Source organism: Mangifera indica, chromosome 4 (assembly GCF_011075055.1).
Source record: "Mangifera indica cultivar Alphonso chromosome 4, CATAS_Mindica_2.1, whole genome shotgun sequence".
Classification (NCBI taxonomy): domain Eukaryota; kingdom Viridiplantae; phylum Streptophyta; class Magnoliopsida; order Sapindales; family Anacardiaceae; genus Mangifera; species Mangifera indica.
In genome coordinates, this window is record NC_058140.1 from 9,768,649 (window position 1) to 9,789,537 (window position 20,889).

General features: G+C 31.8%; 3 protein-coding genes across 4 annotated transcripts; all 3 read left to right on the forward strand.

Moving 5' to 3' along the window:
• The first annotated feature begins 1,345 nt into the window (after positions 1-1,345).
• LOC123213054 (magnesium-dependent phosphatase 1) lies at positions 1,346-3,845 on the forward strand. Its single transcript, XM_044632388.1, has 4 exons — positions 1,346-1,520; positions 2,340-2,511; positions 2,951-3,067; positions 3,459-3,845. The coding sequence occupies exons 1-4, from the start codon at positions 1,411-1,413 to the stop codon at positions 3,603-3,605; spliced, it is 546 nt and encodes a 181-aa protein (XP_044488323.1). The 5' UTR covers positions 1,346-1,410; the 3' UTR covers positions 3,606-3,845.
• A 1,305-nt stretch (positions 3,846-5,150) lies between these two features.
• LOC123213287 (ribosomal RNA small subunit methyltransferase nep-1-like) lies at positions 5,151-7,602 on the forward strand. 2 transcript variants are annotated; one of them, XM_044632684.1, is made up of 8 exons: positions 5,151-5,354; positions 5,500-5,760; positions 5,848-5,940; positions 6,234-6,378; positions 6,499-6,609; positions 6,688-6,770; positions 6,888-6,945; positions 7,331-7,602. In XM_044632684.1, exons 2-8 carry the CDS (start codon positions 5,500-5,502, stop codon positions 7,408-7,410), a joined length of 831 nt encoding a protein of 276 aa, XP_044488619.1. In that variant the 5' UTR covers positions 5,151-5,354; the 3' UTR covers positions 7,411-7,602. The 2 variants fall into 2 exon arrangements, with proteins under 2 accessions (XP_044488619.1, XP_044488618.1); XM_044632683.1 differs by having other exon boundaries at positions 5,153-5,354; positions 5,474-5,760.
• Positions 7,603-11,235: 3,633 nt separating this feature from the next.
• LOC123213141 lies at positions 11,236-15,603 on the forward strand. The gene is made up of 6 exons (XM_044632509.1): positions 11,236-11,604; positions 11,687-11,782; positions 12,973-13,013; positions 13,922-14,039; positions 14,554-14,634; positions 15,339-15,603. The coding sequence occupies exons 1-6, from the start codon at positions 11,407-11,409 to the stop codon at positions 15,393-15,395; spliced, it is 591 nt and encodes a 196-aa protein (XP_044488444.1). The 5' UTR covers positions 11,236-11,406; the 3' UTR covers positions 15,396-15,603.
• The last annotated feature ends 5,286 nt before the right edge of the window (positions 15,604-20,889 follow it).

Consider the following 20,889-nt stretch of genomic DNA (forward strand, 5'->3'; position numbering starts at 1 on the left):
CATGACACACATAAGTGTATACCATTTGTGTACTCAAAATAGATATACAAAGTATTACTCCAATTAATATTTTTTATCGATAAAATTATGTATACCTACTTTAAATATACAAATGTATACCCAATGATATTTGTCATTACGGGATTAAGTAATTTTGAATTAAAGATAAAATAATATTTAATCACGTAAATATATATATATATATTTATATATCTAAAAAGAATACATATACTATTACTCCTTTTTTACACAAAACAAATATAACTATCCTTACCGAAATTTGATGTAGTAGTGTTTGATATATCAAACAAAATAAATCATAAAACCCATAAAAAAGAAAAACCCATTTCCTAAATGTAGAATAAATTGAACAAACCTAAAGTTTTTTCATATTAAAACCATAATTTATTCAGTTTAAGCAAAATATGAGTTGTATATTTTCTTTAACATTTAATTAGATTTCTATAACATGGACCTTATGCATTTATAATCTAACTATTCCATTTATCTAGTTCTCAGATTGAATCATTTAGAAAATTTTGTGAATTGATTAGGAGGGTGTAATGTTTAAAAGTATTAGTCATTACCATATTTTTTATTTTTTATTTTATTTTTTTTTGGACAAATGATAAAACAATATCATTTTACAAAACACAAAATAATATTATTTTACATAAACTATATAAAACCTAACTCACACTGTGGCAAGTAATATCTTATAATAATCTCATACTTTTTCTTATTTCTATATCCCACTATTAATTCATTATTTATTACTTCAATTTTATTGATACTTAAAAATGATATGTCATATTAAATTCGTACATTTATTTTTTATTTTTTTTATATCTAAATTTTATAAATATATTTTTTATTATCTGTCATATCATATTTATATAATTTTTATATACTTTTTTTCTATATCTCGTTTACTAACTAGGAAAGGGAAACATGATCATGGTTTTAAGTTTTGAGGGTCTATCATTTTACAAACGGAAATTAGTGTACATTGTTCAAACTTTAAGGGTCGATTGTGAAAATTTAAAACTTATGGGTATTTATGATATTCTCCCAACGTATCTGTGATAGCAGAGGCTGTTGAAAATTTTTAAAAGACAGATATACCCTTTCACTTTTTGTTCCCGCACACATAGGTTTGAGGATATTTTTGTTAAAAAGTAAGAGTTGTCTTTTTTAGAAAATAATAAAAATCTTACGCCTTGACTCAATCTGCACCCTATAATATTCCATGTCATCCAAGCATGTACATGCTACATAATACGCCTAACCCACATTGGAATTTTGCTTTTTTCCAATAAATCGTAAAGAAAAAAGACAAATAAATAAACAAATTATAAATTCGAATAAAAGCCCACCAACCAAGGGGAACCCATTTGAAGAAACGCAGACATGGGAGAAGAGAAAGTGAAAGAAGAAGCTTTGCAAATAATTGGAATGTTTCAAGTTCTCCCTCGTTTGGTCGTCTTCGATCTTGATTACACTCTCTGGCCTTTCTACTGGTATTTCTTCGCTTTAATCAATTCTATTACTCAATTTCAGCATTTTTTATATTTTTTTTAATTGAGATTGGTTTCAGATTGGCTGCCACATTAATATTTGAAAAGTTATTGTTTAAATTGCTGAATTGGTAACTACCCTCAACTATTACAGCCATATATGATGTCCATTTTTTTAACATAAATTTCTTTTTTCCTGGGAAAAAAAAAAGCAGCCTTGCTGTGGATTGAATGAACTTGATTCTTTACAGTAATGGTAACAAGGTGCAATATTTCTTTCATTTAGTGTAGCATATGATGTTTTAAGCATTTTTTTTAAATTTTATAAGACTCTGTATTTGAAATCGAAGTTGTTACATGTGCAAAGAGGACCAACTTTCCACTAGGAGTGCAAAATATAATGGGCAGCGAAAGCTTCCTTTATCCAATATTGATGTGTTTGGCTGTTTACTGCTGAAGGCTTAGGTTTCCCCATGGAATCAGGCATTACTTTGTTAAGCATTTTCTTGTGTTTGATTTATGACTACCTAATTTCCATCTACTGCCTTCCTAATTCCATATTGTTTATTCTGTGCAAATTTCATTGAATTTTTCTTTCGGTAGGTAGCAGATTTTGTTAAGCTGTTAAGAAGATGTATTTCAATCAATAAACAGTGTTTTGAGATGTTTTAAATTTTGATTAATATGCGATTTGATGTTAATTGGCAATTTTTTTAAATGCATGGATATAATTATTTACATGAATATCATTATGTAGATATCCCATTCAAATGCTTACCTATTCTAATATGTTGTGTAAATTTACTCATGGTTATTTTTCAGTGAATGCCGCTCAAAGCGTGAAATGCCATCTTTGTATCCCCACGCTAGAGGCATATTACATGCCCTAAAGGACAAGGGAATTGATATGGCTGTTGCTTCTAGATCACCAACTTCTGACATTGCAAGCACATTTCTTGACAAATTGAGCATCAAGTCTATGTTTGTAACCAAGGTAAGCCTTTCAGAATCTTCTTATCTTTATTTCTCATTCCTATTACTGTTTTCTTGTAAAAAGTTCTGTTAAATTTGGCTCATTGATATTTTCCCCCTTCCATGGGTTGCCTCTAGATTATCTTTTTAATTATTACATGCGGAGCATTAGCAGATGTACAAGGCTCTGTATTTATGGCCTAAAATGTAAAGGAAAATTATAACACTTAGCATTCAACAAAATATTTGTTACATAGTTTTCTTGCCGGTGGAAGATGTGCTTGATCTTCTCCAGTGATACTTTTTTGCCCTTGGTGGCCTATTCAACATTATAAGTAGGAACCTTTAAAGAAGGGTTTGGGTTTTTTTTCACTATCTGTCGAATGAATAGAACCTATAGCCGTATGTTACTTTATTTTGTACTCCATTCAATTTGGCTAATTATGATTTTGTTTTTTAAGGAAATTTTTTCCAGCTGGACACATAAGACAGACCACTTCCGGAGAATTCATAGTAGGACTGGAGTGCCTTTTAACTCAATGCTTTTTTTTGATGATGAGGATAGGAATATCCAAGGGGTAAAATATCTTTCACTCTTTCTGTTTTTATTTTTATTTTTTTTGGCCAAAAATATATCTCCTATTATTTTGTGAAAGCAGTATTTGAGGCGGAGTTGGCTTTAGAGGATTGTTATGAATTTTTAACTTCTTTGGTTCATGATTTAATATCCTTTGTATATTCAACATTGTTTGATAATATTTAAAAAGCTATTTTCTGAGTTAAACCATATAAAACAGAGAGCATATTTTTATCTTCTTTATTTCTATTTTTTCACAAGCTTTCATAATTGTATCCTATTGAAAACATTTCAACTTATTGCATTTTTGGAAAAATTTATTGTAAAAAGAAAATTTAATTTTTAAATTCCGAATTATACATTCTCAGATAATTCTGCATCTTCAAATGCAGGTTTCTAAAATGGGAGTAACAAGCATTTTGGTGAATAATGGGGTTAATCTTGGAGCTTTGAGGCAAGGTCTTACAAAGTTTTCTCAAAATTGGAATACATCTGAGAAGAATAAGCAGAGATGGCAAACAAAGTTCTCAAAAAAGTGAACCTCCTCCATGAATGAGGAAGAATGAAATGGTTACCAGGGCTACTCTGGATTATTTTCCAGTTATTTTACTTATAATTTAAGGCTACATATGGTGAATCAGGAATGTGTAAACAAACTCAGATTGTTGTTGGGACAAATTATAGTGTAGATTCATCTGCACTATAATCAGGAATGTGTAAATACATATTTATAATAATTTTTAACTAAAGATAAAATAACAACTAATTATATAATAATATTTTATTTTATACATTAAAAATATGTATATCTATCTGTGCTCTTTTAGCATTTATATGTGCTTTCGGTCATTTATTTCTAAATTTTAAGGCTTGCTGCTCAACACAATCTACAGCAATTTTTCTTGGGAAGAAAAGGAAAAAAATAAAAAAACCATCGTTTTAAATAATGATAATTTGATTTAAAAGCTTTGATGTACCCAATATTTGGATTGTTTTTATTTAGAAAGAACACGGGAGGTGTTTTTTCAATTAATTGATAATATGACGTATAGGACAGGGGGCATTAATTAAAATACTCATATCGGGGAGGGTGTACGGCGTTGCTCATCAATTTTGGAGTTTCGATGAAATTCGGTCAAACCTAGTTTTTACGTGGTTTAACCACTTGAACCCTCAGGATCAATCCAATCAAATCCAGTCTAATATGGCTTAACCACTTGAACCCTCAAGATCAATAACAAACCAAAATCACTTTTTTAGACGGGTGACAGTCTGATCCAGTTTTTTAAATCATACTAAAGACTTTCATCTGTGATAAACAATCACACAAAAAGGAAAAAAGCATCTCTGAACAATGCACATTGAGAGCAAGGACCTAAATTAAAATCATGTAACATATTGGAGACCAAGGATTTAAACTAAAAAATTTACTCCCACAAGAACATTTGTAGTAACAGAAACCTCTCTGACCCTTGTTGTAATAAGAGATAAAAGTATCAAACCTGGTCAATAACACCAGCAGGTGTAATAGCATTAATTCTAGCAACGGAAGATCTCATTCTCATGTCCAAACACATTCTACAGCACCACAAGCAACTAGCCCAATCCCATGAAGTTTGATGATATTGTTAAGACAAACCTCCTTAGCCTCAGATAAGCATATGAATTATATTACTACAGTAGACATAGGAAATAACAATAGCAAAAAGATTTAGCGACAACCTTCGAGTAACAACATTTAGCGCTGGTGACTGCCTATTCAGAGATGAGAGAAAACGACCCTGTAAATTACAAAGTAAGTGCGTTAAATTTAGGCTTTAGAGCAGAGACGCAGTCGCGAGGTACAAAAGTTTTGGTTTTTAGCTTTAGGACAGAGACGTGTCAAGTTTTTAAATTTATATTTTCTTCTGAACCGAACCAACATTGAACTGTCCCAAACTGCGAACTGGCTTCGAACTGCCGGTCCATATGCGGTCTTGTCCGAATATATGCCCAAAAGTGTATAACATTATTAAGAAAAATTATTTTAATTTTTTTTCAATATATACAACGTGTTTTACAAATTACAAATTTATTAGAAAAAAAAAAAAAAAAAAGTTGTTTACCGTTTTGATGAAGAAATATCAGTTTTAAAATTTTAAATCGAAAGGCCAATGGGCCGGATCGATTGAATTCTTCGGGTCGTTTATTTAGCCGTGTTGGTTTTGCAGTCTTAGATAGTCTGGAACCCTAAACCCTAACAGTCTCAGCTGGGGTTTTGCACACCTAGAATCAATTTTCTTTCACAGGTGAGTCTCGAAAGTGTTCGCTATTGGATTTTATTCATTCCTGGTTTTGATTAATTGTTGATATTTTTTTCATCCTAAAGTTATGTGTTTCTGTTCACTATAGTATTTTTTGTGGTAAGGTTTATTTGATTTATTTTGAGAAAAGATGGTGAGGCCGTATACTATGAAAGGGCATAAGAGGAGGAAGAAGAGTGAGGAGGATAAATATGATCGGGAGGATGAAGGACATGAACAAGTTGACGAAGAGCACCCTGATGGATATGATGAGGACTATCAAGGACAAGAAGAAGAAGCCGTACATGAGATGGAGGGCATCCCTATTGGCCTGTCTGACCGAAATTTGAAGAAACCTGGAGTTATATTTGTTCTAGAGAAAGCTTCTCTTGAAGTTGCAAAAGTTGGAAAGGTTGATACATTGAAATTCTCTCTAATTATATAGAATTTTGAGGCTTGTATGTGAAAATTTATGAAATTGTTGGTTTTGTTTTTGCAGAGTTACCAGATATTAAATTCAGATGATCATACTAATTTCCTTAAGAAGAATAACAAAAATCCAGGTGATTATAGGCCTGACATTGTTCATCAGGTCAGTGACTTCACAATTAGAAGCTTTTTTGTGAGCTTAAAAGTTTGTTAAATTTTCTATTCAAGAGTGTGCTACAACTAATTTTTGGCTGAACTGATATTGACATGGCATGTGTTAATTAGAATCTTATTCAAAGGTTTTTATCACGTGATCACGTAGACTAACTTTTTATGCTAAATTGAAATACTGTAACATGAATTTGTATGGATTGTGTTATGTTAACCTTGCTTTTAGTAATATATCTAGGTTTCATTTAGGCAAACTGTAATAATTGTAATTATTGTTGTTTTTAGGCTCTCTTATCAATTTTAGACAGCCCACTAACTAAGGCTGGGAGGCTGCGAGCTGTGTATGTTAAGACGGAGAAAGGTGTTCTGTTTGAAGTTAAACCACATGTTCGTTTACCAAGGACATATAAGCGTTTTTCTGGTATCATGTGTAAGTTTGGCTGATCTCTCTCAAATCCTTTATACATTTGCTTGCCTCTCATGTGATTATGCTCTCTTTTGACACTTGGGGGAAATTCTCTTTTGTTTTTTGCTTTTAAAATCTATGAAGTGCAGCTGCTACAAAAATTAAGTATAACCGCTGCTGGTAAGCATGAGAAATTGTTGCGGGTGATCAAGAGTCCTGTGACCCAGTATTTACCCGTAAACTCTCGAAAGATAGGTAAGCTTAAATGTTTTTAGTCATCTCATGTTATATGTTCCTATTGGGAACACTAGAAGTTGTTTTCTTGCATTACAGGTTTCTCATACAGTTCAGACAAACTGGTTAAGATGAGGAATCATGTGGCTCCTATAGGTGATGATGTGGACCTTGTTTTTGTGGTATGCTCAAAAGTAACAGTTGTTTAATATACATTATACTGTAAATCTGCTTTTGTGTCTTTATTTTATCTGATATAAACTTGTTTCTTTAAAATCTAAAATAATGTGCATTTTCAGGTTGGTGCAATGGCCCACGGAAAGATTGATACAGATTATACAGATGACTTTATAGCCAGTAAGTTCATGGTGTATTGTTTTTTCCCAGCTTAATTATGTTTCTTTTATCTTTTTCTTCAGATATCCTGGAGTCATGCATATTAGATATCTGGGTTCCATCTGCATCTTTTCTTTCTAAAAATTCTGATAATTTGGTTGCCTTTTTGTTAAAGGGTTTTGGACTCCCTCCAGTTGAGACTCCTATGTTGTCAGTGAAGCTGAATTGAAATTAACTAGTAGCCATAACTTGTAGATTTCTGTTTCAATTTGAATTTTCTGTATAATCCAAAAACGAAGATAACAGAAAATAATCCTAGTTTGTGTTGTGTTGTGTTGTTTGATATGATTTTGATGTTGGAGCTAATAATGTGGCGTTTGCTTTATTACTATTTTTGTTTCTCCAGTTTCTGGATATCCAATGAGTGCTGCCCGCTGCATTGCAAGAATTTGCGAGGCTTTGGAAGACAAGTGGGATATATCGTAAGCCAATTCAAATGTCCCCAAAGGAAATAACTCCAATGTTTGAGTAATTTATTTTTGTACCGATTATTGAACTTGAGGATATTTGTCAATCGTGTTAATGAGTGTTGAAGGATTCAGTGTGATTGAGTTAACTTGTATAAGTACTGCATAGAAATTTGTATATGTATATAGTCATCTAATTTGTTATTAATAATTGAAATGTTAGGTCTATAAAATGAGCATTTTTTGGGTATAGGTGAATTTTCACTGCTGAGTCATTTTCCCAGTAATAGACCAAAATCGTCAATTTTAATTTCTAAAACTTAAAAAAAAAAAAAATACAACACTTCGTCGTTGTTTCACCACTTGTACTAAGACCATCAAAGTGTTGCACTGTTGTTTCACCCCCTGTGCCAAAGACCACCTAAGTATGAGCTTTGTGGTTCAGCCGCTAAAGGAAAGGGAAATGGAATCGACAAGTCTAATTACCACCACCACAGTAAGAATATCTCTGGTGATCCTTATGTTATCGTGGTGGTACTGCAAGTCACCCTGTCCAGGCTAGGACAATAGTGATGTTTGTGATGAGTTGGTGTGGTCCAGTTGACTCAACCATTGATGATCTAAATGAAGGGATGAGGTTGGGTATAATAGGCACACCCCTGCCTTCATTTTTGGTCGCAAAGGTCATCAAAAAAGATGTTGATGCTGTATTAACAAAAGCTGGAATTACAGGTTTCAAAATAGAAGTGATATTTTGGATCTCTTGTTCGTCATTCGTATCATAAATTATCGACATATTTGCTAAAACATTACTTGTATCATTGTCTTCAACATTCAGACCTAATCCTAAACCTAGATTTTTCCATAACTTGATGACACTCTTGCTACTAGTAAGTTCCGACCAAGAAAAAACTCTTCAATGATGTTGTCTAAGAAACAAATTATAGTTTTTCCTTTGCTCATCTTTATAAAATTGTCACAAACCTCGTATACGAAAGCCATTTTGATCAACCTCAATGTTGTTTTCATCATCTTCGCTAAGTTCATTCTCTTTGTCATAGTCTACGGACAAACATAAGGTGACATCTGTATTGAAATCGTAATTCTGGTCATTAAGGAGATATAGAGACAGAATCAGTCTCATTAAGGATAGTCTCATTAAGGATAGGCCCAGACTCAACCTTTATGTTAAATTTTTTAATAAAAATAGGTCATGTCTACCCTTGTTTAAATTCAATCCCTTAGGCTATTTCGTTAACCCATTTCTTTGCACCTTAAGTATCAAATTCATCTTTGCACCTGTTGATTTTTTAAAATCCATATATTTATCTTTCTATTAATCTTGATTATTACGGTTAGGGATAACATCATTATTTAGTAAATTTATTTAAACTCATAATCATGATTAACCTTAAATTTTAAAATTTTTATTTTTACCCCTGGCTCATATTTTTAGATCCCCTCCCCCCCCCCCCCCCCCCCCCCCCCCCCCAAGCTTAGGTTCTAATCTCTTAATCTTTTACCCATTTTGGCCACCCCCACTGTCTTTTGAAAACTCTCAATTTCAACCTTCTTTGATTTCAGTTTTTAGAGCAGTTTCAACATCGATCTCCCTTCATTGTCGGCGTCCTCCTCTATTAAGACCAAGCAGCCGTTGCATCCTTCCTTCACCAACCAATGAAGACGTGATTCCAAATGATGAAGAAGATGTGATTCAAGATGGCTTCTCTTGATGTTTTTTTAAACACGATTCTAGATCAGACGATGATGATACCTTTTAGAGGGCATTTGGTTTGGGTAATGTTTTATTACCAAAATAGAAAGATTACCTTGAAGATAGATTACTTAAAAGATTACTGGGTATAAATGATGATTATGTTTGATAAAATTTGATAGGTATAAATAATTATTGTATTTGGTTAAAGGTAATAAAAGATTACTAGTAAATTATTTTACTTAAATGCCCTTAAATATAATTATTTTTATATATTTTTTATATTATTTGTCATATTAATTAAAAATAAATTTATTTTTATCTAAAAAAATTAATAAATAATAATATAATTATAATAAACTCAAGATTACCTCAGTAATCTTTAAATATCTAAGGTAAAGGTGGTAATCAGATTCTCACTTATATTACCTGCCACGTCAGTATTGGTAATAGAAGATTATTGTAATATTTTATTACTGGCAAATCAAACAAGGGAATAAAAGATAGATTACCAAGGTAATCTTAAAATCTCCTAACCAAACGCCCCCTTAGGGTTTTTCTAGACAAAAACGAAGATGACTAAAACTCAAGTTTGAACTCAAATTTTAAAATATTTAACTCTTAGATTTAAATTCGAATTCAAATTCACTTGAATCAAACTCATTTCGGACTCTTAGTTTTGTTGATGGGGGTATATCAGAGATCCAATGGTCATGGTTGATTAAGGGCAATGGTGTTTAGTGATGGCTAATATTTTACGTATTTTATAGTCACAACTCATTAATTACTCTTAACCATAAAGAGTAATTAATATGGTCATCATAAGGATATCCAAGGAATTGAGAATGCCACAGTCAAGAATTTGTATTAAATTTAGGGCAAAGTACTATTTTTCACGTAAGTTTTAGTTCGATCTTAAAAGAATATTTATAATAGTTTAAAAACTAAAATACCTATCCATAGGTTAACTTCTGTTAAAATTTTTTATTAGAAATAAAGGTAAAATTATTATTTTATTACTAAATCCTAAAAAACTATTTTTTTACCCCTATAGTTTGAAAAAATAACAATTTTCCTCAAGAATTAAATTTTAAAAACTTACCATTTCCTCTCAAGGGTTTGAAAATCTTTTCCAACCAATAAATCCAGTAAGTTGTTGATAGCCAAGACACCAAGAGAAAGGCGTCTGAACGACAAAATGTAGTCCTTCATCTAGATGTTAAAGGATGCCACTTTGTCATCCAAACAAAGTGTCGTCTCCGTATCGATGATGCTTTTGGACAATGAAGTGTCGTCAATCTAGACAACACTTCATCAAGACACATCATCAATTTGGAAGACAGAGAAGTATCATCCAAATTGATGACATTTTGTTTGGACGATGAAACGTCATCCTTCAATTTAATTTTCCTCAAGAATTAAATTTTAAAAACTTACCATTTCCTCTCAAGGGTTTGAAAATCTTTTCCAACCAATAAATCCGGTAAGTTGTTGATAGTCAGGACGCCAAGAGAAAGGTGTCTAAACGACAAAATGTAGTCCTTCATCTAGATGTTGAAGGATGCCACTTTGTCATCCAGACAAAGTGTCGTCTCCGTATCGATGATGCTTTTGGACAATGAAGTGTCGCCAATCTAAACAACACTTCATCAAGACACATCATCAATTTGGAAGACGGAAAATTATTGTCATTGATGACACTTTGTTTGGATGATGAAACGTCATCCTTCAATGTATGGATGACAGACAACTCTTCATCATCCAAAAGTCATCCTCTTGGAGTTTTGGCCACTAATGACTTGTCAAATTTATTGACTGGAAAAGATTTTCAAACCCTAAGAGAAAATTGTAAGTTTTTAAAATTTAATTATAGAAAAAAATTATTAATTTTTCAAACTATAGAGGTAAAATGATATAGTTTATTGGGGTTTCAAGATTTAGTAGTAAAATGATAATTTTACTCTAATCTCTAATAAAAAATTTTAATAGAAGTTAGCGCATGGGTAGATATTTGAGTTTTCAAATTGCTATCAGTATTCTTTTGAGATTGAGTTAAAACTTGGGTGGGAAATAGTTCTTTGCCCTTAAATTTATAAAACAAAATTGAAATGGCCACGTGTCCTTCTAACGGACACCATTCACTCGCAAAACAGAGTCTTCCTTCCTTGAACAGGAGGTGAAAGAATTAGAATCCCGCTTCCACAAACAACACAAGAAAACCATTAAACAACCTTCAATCCATCACAAACTATGTCATTTTCCCTTAATAATTGAATTCCAACTTCTCGTTATCATCAGAAAATGCCCAGAAATGGAAACGGTGGAGGAGACGGCGCACCCTCCCCCTCGTGTTCAACATCGACTGCCAGACTCCGGACGCGGCCGGACGCGCTCTTGGTGGTCTGCAGATGCTTTAGCTTGGTGACTTCTATCAGCGCTCTTCTCTGCATTGCTGTCAACGTTCTCTCTGCTATTCGCTCGTTCAAAAACGGATCCGATGTTTGTTCAATTGTTTATGTTTATTAATTTTGCGTCATTTTGGCTTTTGGTTTTATATGTTTTATGTTGTTTCTGGTTATAGGTATTTGACGGAATTTTTAGATGTTATGCGGTTTTGATTGCGTTTTTCGTTGTTCTTGCTGAGACTGAATGGGGGTTCGTTATGAAGTTTTGGAAGGTTTGTATTACTTTTTATTGCTATAATTGAATTGTCTTTTTTGTTTTAATTAATTTGATTTTTGGTAGGATGACAGTGGCTGCTGAAATATTCATGATTTTCACCAACACATGCCTATTAATTCATTTTTTAAACGTGTTATCAAGGGTATACTGTATTATGTTATTTGATTGGTAATGTTATTTTTAATTTTTAATTTTTGTGATGTAGGATGCCATATTTCTAATGTGAAACATCACTTTGAAACGTTTATGACAAACTGATGCTTTAATGTTGCTAGTTTGATGGTTTATTTCTCTAAGATTACTGGGTATTTGCTTCCCTTATCATAGTAATTGCGCTGTTATAATAAACTTATATGGCTACATATATTGCAAATAGGAGAGTTCTAGTTTTCATCCTTGGTGGTTGCCGAAGTAAACTGCCATTTCCTAGATTCCTAAGTAGTTTACTATCTTGTTGGGGATCCGGGGAGAGTTAAATTCAGCAACCAAATTCCGACTACCACGTGAACAATTTAATGTCATCAAAGTTCAAGTGGGAAAACATTATATCAAACTTGAATAAATGAAATTCTTTGACCTGGACCTATTATTTGGGTAACCTTATAAGGAAAGAGAAAGAGCACTTTGCAAATTTAGGTAGAAGAAAAGTACCGAAAGTTGGATCCAGCTGGATTATATTCTATCTATTGGGTATTGACTGTAGGCAAGATACTTTTCACCTTTGGGGTTTCTATTAGCGGAATTAAACTCTCGGTGAATTAACAGAGATTTCTGTTCCTGACTTATGGACAAAAATTATATATTCTGTGGCTCCTTTCAGGATTACAGCAGGTACTTGGCAAGCAACTTTCTATGTAGATGATAAAAGACAAATATATATGAGTGGGTAATTGGCAAACAACTTCTTACAGTAATTTGTTTAGTTGCTTCAAGATAGAAGTCAGATTAAAAGTACCAGAAGATATGTCTGTCCCTTTTTCAATCTTTCAATTTTTTTGTTTGTTTTTGATAATTCATATTGCATTACTTAGGTACATATTTAAAATGTGTCATATGCCTTTCGTGACTCACTTTGTGGGAATTTTTGTTGTATGCATACGTCATATTTCTTTTCTTCTTGTTACTGTTTGATTTTGTTCACACTCTGTGTTGCCTTGATTGATATACTTTGGTAAAAATTTTCAGATATTGGAGTTTTGGGCTGGTAGGGGTATGCTGCAGATCTTGTATGTCTTCTATTTCAGTAAGATATATGATATTTTTTTTGTCCCTTTTCTTTTTAGCGAAGGCTCTTAAATGTTGGTCAACCTGAGCCACATGATACGAAGTTGATCAGAATTTGTACAGATATAATATGTTTCTTTTCCTTTGTTCTCACTCTCTCTCAAATTTTTTTTTTTTTTGGTCTCTTGTCTCCACTCCATTGTTCCTTATGGCCAAGTTGTTTTATTTTATCTCGCAAAATGTGTTCAACCCAAAAAACTTATTTTTGGCACAGAATTATATCTAGGTTCTTTCTGTTCTGTTGGCTGTTGTTCCCTAAGGCAATTTTAATTGGCAAATCAGATTGAATTGTGTTAGGAAGCCAACTCTTTTCAACCAAAACACAAAATTAAAACACAAAAACAATAATAAACTAAACTATTTCATTAACCAAAACATTACAATGGTAAACTGAACAATTCGAGGAGTTCGAGGCCTCACATTTTCCGCCCGTTCGAGGCGCCGGAGACCTCCCTAACTCAGCCAAGGATGGCTGCCCTTAAACAAACCCTGATATTTTTCTTCTCCCCCCTTTTGAAAACTAACACATATATTTATAATAAAAATTAACCGTTGGATTGAAGACAAGTGTCCCAATCTTAACAAATTGACTTTATACCAAATGCATCAGTTTAGTTAAGAATCAGTCAAAATTTGTTTGATTCTCACACAATAACAGAGCCAGAATAGGATTATTGTAGAAACCATTTATTAGATAATTTTAACTTTGAATATATTATTACAATATTTCTTTCACTGTTGTGTAATGTTGTTCAGCTTTCAATTAAAGTATCACAGTTATCCTCACACTCAAACACACACCTATTAATGATCACGTTCAGTTTTTTAAATTTATGGTTTTTCTTTTCAGTGTTGCGGTAATGACAAGAGCTTTCCCTGACTATTCTAAAAGCCAGAAAGATCTTGTTCTTCTTCAAAATATAGCTTGCTATATGCTTCTTGCTTGTGGTTTAGTTTATGTTATATCGGTAAGATGATGAAAACATATTAAATACTACTAGTTTAAGCCAGGAGTTGTTTGTTTCTTCCCTTTAATATTTCTTTTTTTTTTTAACTTTTTGACTTGGATCGCTAATGGTTAAAGATAATTTTCCTGTGAAAATTTTTGAACTGATGTTGACATTTCTTGATGTGGAGTCCCTACCTTATGTCAAATTGATTCTGTTTTTATCTAAAAAAATTCAATATATTCTGTTATGTTCTGGGTTGATGCTTTTTGGATATATCAGCTCAACAGTATAATTATTATTTTCCTTTAGTCTCAAGGTTTCTTGATTTCATCAATTAATGATGTCTTAAGATATATTTAATTTTTATGCATGTAGCTTTTTAATGTCACTTTTGCTTTATTTGATACCTAATGATATTTATAGGTTTGCTGTACTCAAAATTCTCTCAATTATAGCTTTTTGTATGTTTATAATTGGAGTTTTAATTGAAACTGATAATATTTAACACATAATTGCAACTACCAATTTCTAGGGAATTCTATGCATTGGCTGGCTCAAACGTACTCGTCAACAGAAAGAAATGACAAGGGACCAAGCAGTCAAGGATCTAGAGGTAAGCCATCATACTACAAATTAGGTTTTTATCTGCATGCCACTTCAGGTTTTTGTTGTTGTTCATCCTTCTCTTTGATGTTTATGTATTTGGAATAAGCATCATCTGGAGGTCTTCTCATGTTGTAATTTTCCAAAAGGGAATTCAGAATTAAGTATCTTATCTGTGAGGCCTGTAACGATTCCATATTTATTTGTTTTTAAATATTTGCTTGCACACCCCCTTGAACTTCATCCAAACAGTGATTTATAGCTCTTCCAAAGTTTTTCACTCTACAAATATTTCACATCATTATCATGCATCTTTAAAAAAAAAAAAACGCTGATGCAACACAGTCTTATTCTTTATAAATTATAAAAATTGAAATGATGTACAGTTGTGGCTTATCATGTGGTGGATTCACAATGTCTGGATGTATGTGGAATCTGTTATTGGGGTTTATACGAATTGAAGTTCCATTTCTCTGACCATTTTGAGGGTGGGGGGACTTGGGATTTTGTTGCATCCTATGGTAACATTAGGATGTTTAAGTTTTCCTTGAGGTCTACCTTGACCTGGAGAATATTAGCTGCTAAGATTTATGATGAGTATTAATTTCATTTCATTGATATAAATTCTTTTTAATTTGTTCATTTATTTCCATGAGTTGTGCAAACATGAATTTTCAGCAGAGTTTTTAAATGAATTCTTGTAAAATATCTTAGGAGTTGGAGCGACGTAAAGAGGAGCTGGAACAACTGCTCTTGGCAGAAAGGGTCTAAGACAATTTGTCTTGGCAACCTTAATCATGATCATTTTATAGGGCTGCTGTTGATTCCATGGTTATATATGATTTCATATTTGTAGGTTTTGTTGTCAAATTCATTCTATTAGAAATGTAGATGTGTAAAGTTCATGTGTGCCTTTCTGACACATAATATTGATGTAGTAATTCATTATCATCGAGTATAATGAACTGTTTGATGCTTACCATACCCAATAACTAATTGAATTTTTCGGACTACTATTTTATTGTATGGTGGAGACTAGAGAGACTATTTTCAACTTATGCAGTAGGTTTTTTTTAAAAAAAAAAATCAAAGATGCTGATTAATTTGAATAAAAAATAAAGTCGAGTTCGTGGGATACTCTCACTTTCACTTTCACTCTATTTAGGTTAGGTGGTACGTTTTAATTATAAATTGTCACTAGATTTTACGAAGGGCCAAAGAACTATTACCACCCAGAGTTTGGTGAAAAAGATAAATGCGTATTCATAGGAGATTAAAAACTCAAATATCCATTCAAAATTTACTTCATTACCACACATCCAATAATTTTCAATTAGGGTTAAGGGATAAAATTGTTATTTTATGACTAATATTAAAATAAATAAAATATATTTCATTTTCCCCCTTATTTGAAAAAATAATTTTTTTTTAGGATTAAATTTTAAAAAATTTATTTTTCCCCCTAGTGTTTCGATTTTCCAACGAAACTTCTCCCTCTTTGGCAATTGATGTTGTTCGACCATTTCTTTCACTGCTTATGGCCTCGTCTTTGTCAGAGAAGACAAGTTGTCGTCTGGAACAAAATGAATCGTCGTCGTTTGGATGAAGACGAATCATCTTCGTCTAGAGAAATCGATGAGGCCATTGATTTGGCTTCGTCGGTTGAAACCGACAGTCACGTCTTGAACCATAGGCTAGGAGAAGACCAAAAGGCCATGAAAACACGATGGTTGTAGTTGATTCGACAGAACGCGACAAAAATGCGATAAAAATGTGATGGTTTTCAGTTTGTCCTTAATTCGTCTTCGATTGTTCGTAGGTCGAACTTCTTCACATGTCATCAGAGTCATTAGCAGTGGCGGAGGGCAAAGGGAGGATAGAGATGGTGGTCGTCGGTGTCAACATCGACATCACCGAAGTGGAAAAACCCTGAGGATTTTAGATGAAAAAGTTATTTTTCAAAGTTGAGATTTGGGGGTGAAAGTCTATTTTCAAAACCTGGGGGAGAATGAGATTAATTTATATATTTTTTAATATTTTTATTAAAATGAAGATTTTACGTTTATATTTAATATCTTAATGAAAGTTTTAAGATGGGTGGGTGTTTGCGTTTTTAAACTCTCCTGGGTATGTTTGTCTTTTCAGCAAACATTTGGGGGCAAATAGGCCTTTGGCCTTTACAAAATAAATAAATTGTCTTGGAAAGTGCAATCTAAGCCAAAATACATAAGGTGTCTTATCTTCCAAACTATGAAACCAACCAATACTTATTATAAAAAGGGCTAGAGTTTATTATATATGAAAAAACTAATTAAAAAATATAAATTTTTTAATGTAATTTAAATGAGATTTTAAATTTAATATATTGGTATATATACAATTAACAATATTTTATTTAATTTTTCAAAAGTAACAATTAACAAAACCTATTGTAATAAAATGAATAATTTCTAATTGTAATGATAAAGAGAAGAAACAGAAGTTGAAAGTGAGAGCATGAGAGGATGAATAATCTTTTATTAATTAGAGGGAATTAAGATCAAACATGTAGTGAAGGGGTTACCACACAAATGAAAGGGGGGGAAGAGGTCTTTATATAGGCAACATCTTCTGCTAACCTGCATAATAATTTAATGTCTTCCCACCAATTTTTCCAAATTTGCTGCTTGTCTTCTTCTTCTATTGAATGCATTTCCATCCCATTTTTCAAACTTTACTACATGTGGCCAAAAATCCACCAAACATGCAATACTCCTCTTTGGATTTTCACCACTTACAGATAATTACATTAACTTTGCAAAAAAAAATCCAGTGGGATAAAAACTATAGCAAAGAAACAAAATTATTTAGTGTTCTATAAAGGAGGGTTGGATGTATTAAAACTACCTCATTAAAAACCTTACTAAAAAAACCTAGTAGGACAAAATCTAATGAAAGAAAAAAAATACAATACACATTTTGTTTAATATGTGATCAACTTCAAAACATTTGTTTGATAAATTGCTCCCCCTGATGAATGTTCCCTCTCTTTGTAGTAGGATTAATTTAGTTGTTTAGTGAACTATCGCATACCGATGTTATAAACTAACTTTTTAAATGTTGATGTCAGTAAAGTTTTGGTAAAAAAATTTGCAAGATTCTCACTGGATCTTATTTGTTTGATATCAATCTTTCTATTTTGTTGGAGCTCATGAGTGTAAAAGAACTTTAATGAGATGTGTTTGGTTTTGTCTTTTTTGATGTAGCCACCTCTAATTTGAGCAATACATGTTGCATTATTTTCATATAATATGGAAAGAGTGTTGGTTGTAGAAGGAAGACTACATGCATTCTAGATATGTTGGATGGTAGACCGTAACTATATGTATTCTCGGCTGGTTTCATAAAGAGCTAACATCTCTGAATGATTTGAAGACGTTGTAACCAAAGTCTGTTTGGTGGAGTGTCAAAATATTGTTGTGTCATTATAAGTAAAACATATTCGTCTATGAATAGGTCTTATGAGGGTTAGAAAAATAACCAGTATCTACATATTCAATCAAACTAGGATTTTTAAGGGGTTTGACAGAATAGAATAATCTCAAATCTTTAGTTCCATATAGGTAACGAAGTATATGTTTGATTTTATTCTAATGACAACGGGTTGGTGTAAAGCTAAATCGAGCCAACAAATTGACTATAAAAGATATATCTAGTCTAATATATTGGGCCAAATATAATAAGACTCCAATGACATTAAGATACGGTACTTCAACGTCGAGTATCTTTTCATCTTCTTCTTTAGGATGAAATTGATCTTTTTTCGGATCGAGAGATCGATCAACTATTGAGGTGCTCAAAAGATGAGCCTAATCTATATTAAAGTGTTTTAATAATTTTTCAATATATGATGATTAATGGATAAGTATTTCATTTGAATTGTATTCGATCTGTAGGTGGAGACAATATTTTGTTTTTTTCAAATCCTTCATTTCAAATTCTTTTTTCAGATACTTAATAGTTTTTTAGAAGTCTCAATTAAATTTATGTTATCAACATAAATTGTTACAATGACGGTAAATCTCAATTATGTTCTTTTGATAAAAACACATAGACATATAGGGTCATTCACATAGTTTTTTTTTCAAATATTTACTGAGGCGATTGTACTGCATACGGTCGATTTATTTTTAATCCTTGCAATGATCTTTATAATTTAATTGAGTACATGCCTTTTGAATTAACTTTTTTTGCTTCAGGCAATTTATATCCTTCAAGAAGTTTTATATAAATTTTAGTATCCAAATTTCTATACAAATAAACAGTAACTACAACCATTAGATGCATATCTAGTTCTTTAAAGACTGTTAAACTAATTAAATATCTGTATGTGATTATATCCATTATAAGTGCATATGTTTTATCAAAGTCTATACCTAGCCTTTGGAAAAAACCTTGGGCTACAAGTCTGGCTTTATATCTAGCAATTTCATTTTTCTCATATCTTTTTCTCACAAATATTCATTTATATCCAAAGGGTCATACGTCTTAAGGTGTTAAAATTACAAGCTCAAACACTTGATGTTTTGCTAGAGGAGTTAATTCAACTCAAATTGCTTCTTCCTATTTAGGCTAATCAGGTCTTTGTTTACACTCACTACAGTACGTGATTCAAAATTATCATCATTCATAATTTCAATAGTTACTACAAATGAGAATATATCATCAATTGTAATCATTTCACAGTTTCACATCTCTCATGTATAAGCATAATTTAAAGATATCTCAGTATTTTTATTTTTCTATTATTCAGGATTTTATATCACTTTAGGGGTTTATGCCACTTCAAAGGGTTAGGTCTCTTCAAGGACCGTAACCTATTCTAGAGAAATATTAGAGAGTGTGAACTTTTCATTCATTTTATGATCCTTATGATTGACATATGTTTGATTATTTGTCTTTCTTTTTCAAGGAATTGTGTCTTTCAATCCAACAAGTCTACCACGTTTTTGGTCTGTAGTAAATTGATCAGTAATGGCTCAAATAGATTGTTTAGCAGTCACATTAATTCTTGTTGATGCGTTGACAACTAAAACATGTGATCTTGTCACCTTTGTCGTATCTACAAATGCATCAGACATTTGGTTGGCAATAATTTGTAAACGCACTATTTTCTACACTTCAGTTTCACTTTGGGATATGCAAGGATCTAAATGAGACATAATAGGTACACACCAAGTAAGTTCATATCTAATTTCAAGAGACGTTTTTTTTCCCCTAAAAATAGTAATGTTGTCCCATCAAAGTGACAATCTACAAATCATATAGTAAAAAGATCACTTGTTAATGGTTCCAAATATATGATGATAGATGGTAAATTATATCCAACATATATTCTCAAATGACATTGAAGTCCATTTTATGCGTTAAGGAGACGCAATAGAAACATATACAATACAATCAAATATCCTCAAATGAGATATATCAGGTTAGTGATCAAAAACCAATTGTAAGGAAGAATATTGATGATAAGAAGAAGATCATAAGCGAATTAATATTGTAGCATGTAATATAGCATGTCCCCATATAGAAGTAGGTAATTGAGTTATTAGTAGTAAAATATGTGCAATTGCCTAGAGTTGTTGACATACGAGATTGGATGTTCAATATCAATCCTCATAGACATGCAATAATCATCAAATATTTTAGATGTAAATTCATCAACATTATCTACCCATATTGACTTAATCGAATAATCTGTGAAATGTGTCTTTAATTTGATAATTTGTGTTAATAGTTTAGTAAACACAACATTTCGAGTATGTAATAAACAAACATAAAACCATTGTGTAGATGCATCAATTAAAACCATAAAATTATAAAATGACCCACGTGGTGGATGAATAGGTGCACATATGTCCTCTTAAACCCTTTAATGAGGATTCAACTCCAATTTTGGAGGGATGTGATCTTATTACTAATTTACTTTGAGAATAGGCGGTACAAAATTTTTCACTAGATAATAAAATTTTATAATTCTTTAATATTTTATGTGAATTTTTAATAATCCTATACATCATTGTAGATCTTGGTGGTCTAAACGATCATGTCAAAGCATAAATACTTTTAGATCAAAAAACTTTTGGTTCGATATTGCATAGGTTTCAATTGTCTTTATGATTATATAATACAATCCAGATGATAAAATCAATAATTTTTCTAGTATAAGCTTTCTTTTAGAGGAATTACTACTTATACAAATAAATTTTGCCCCATTTTCACTCAT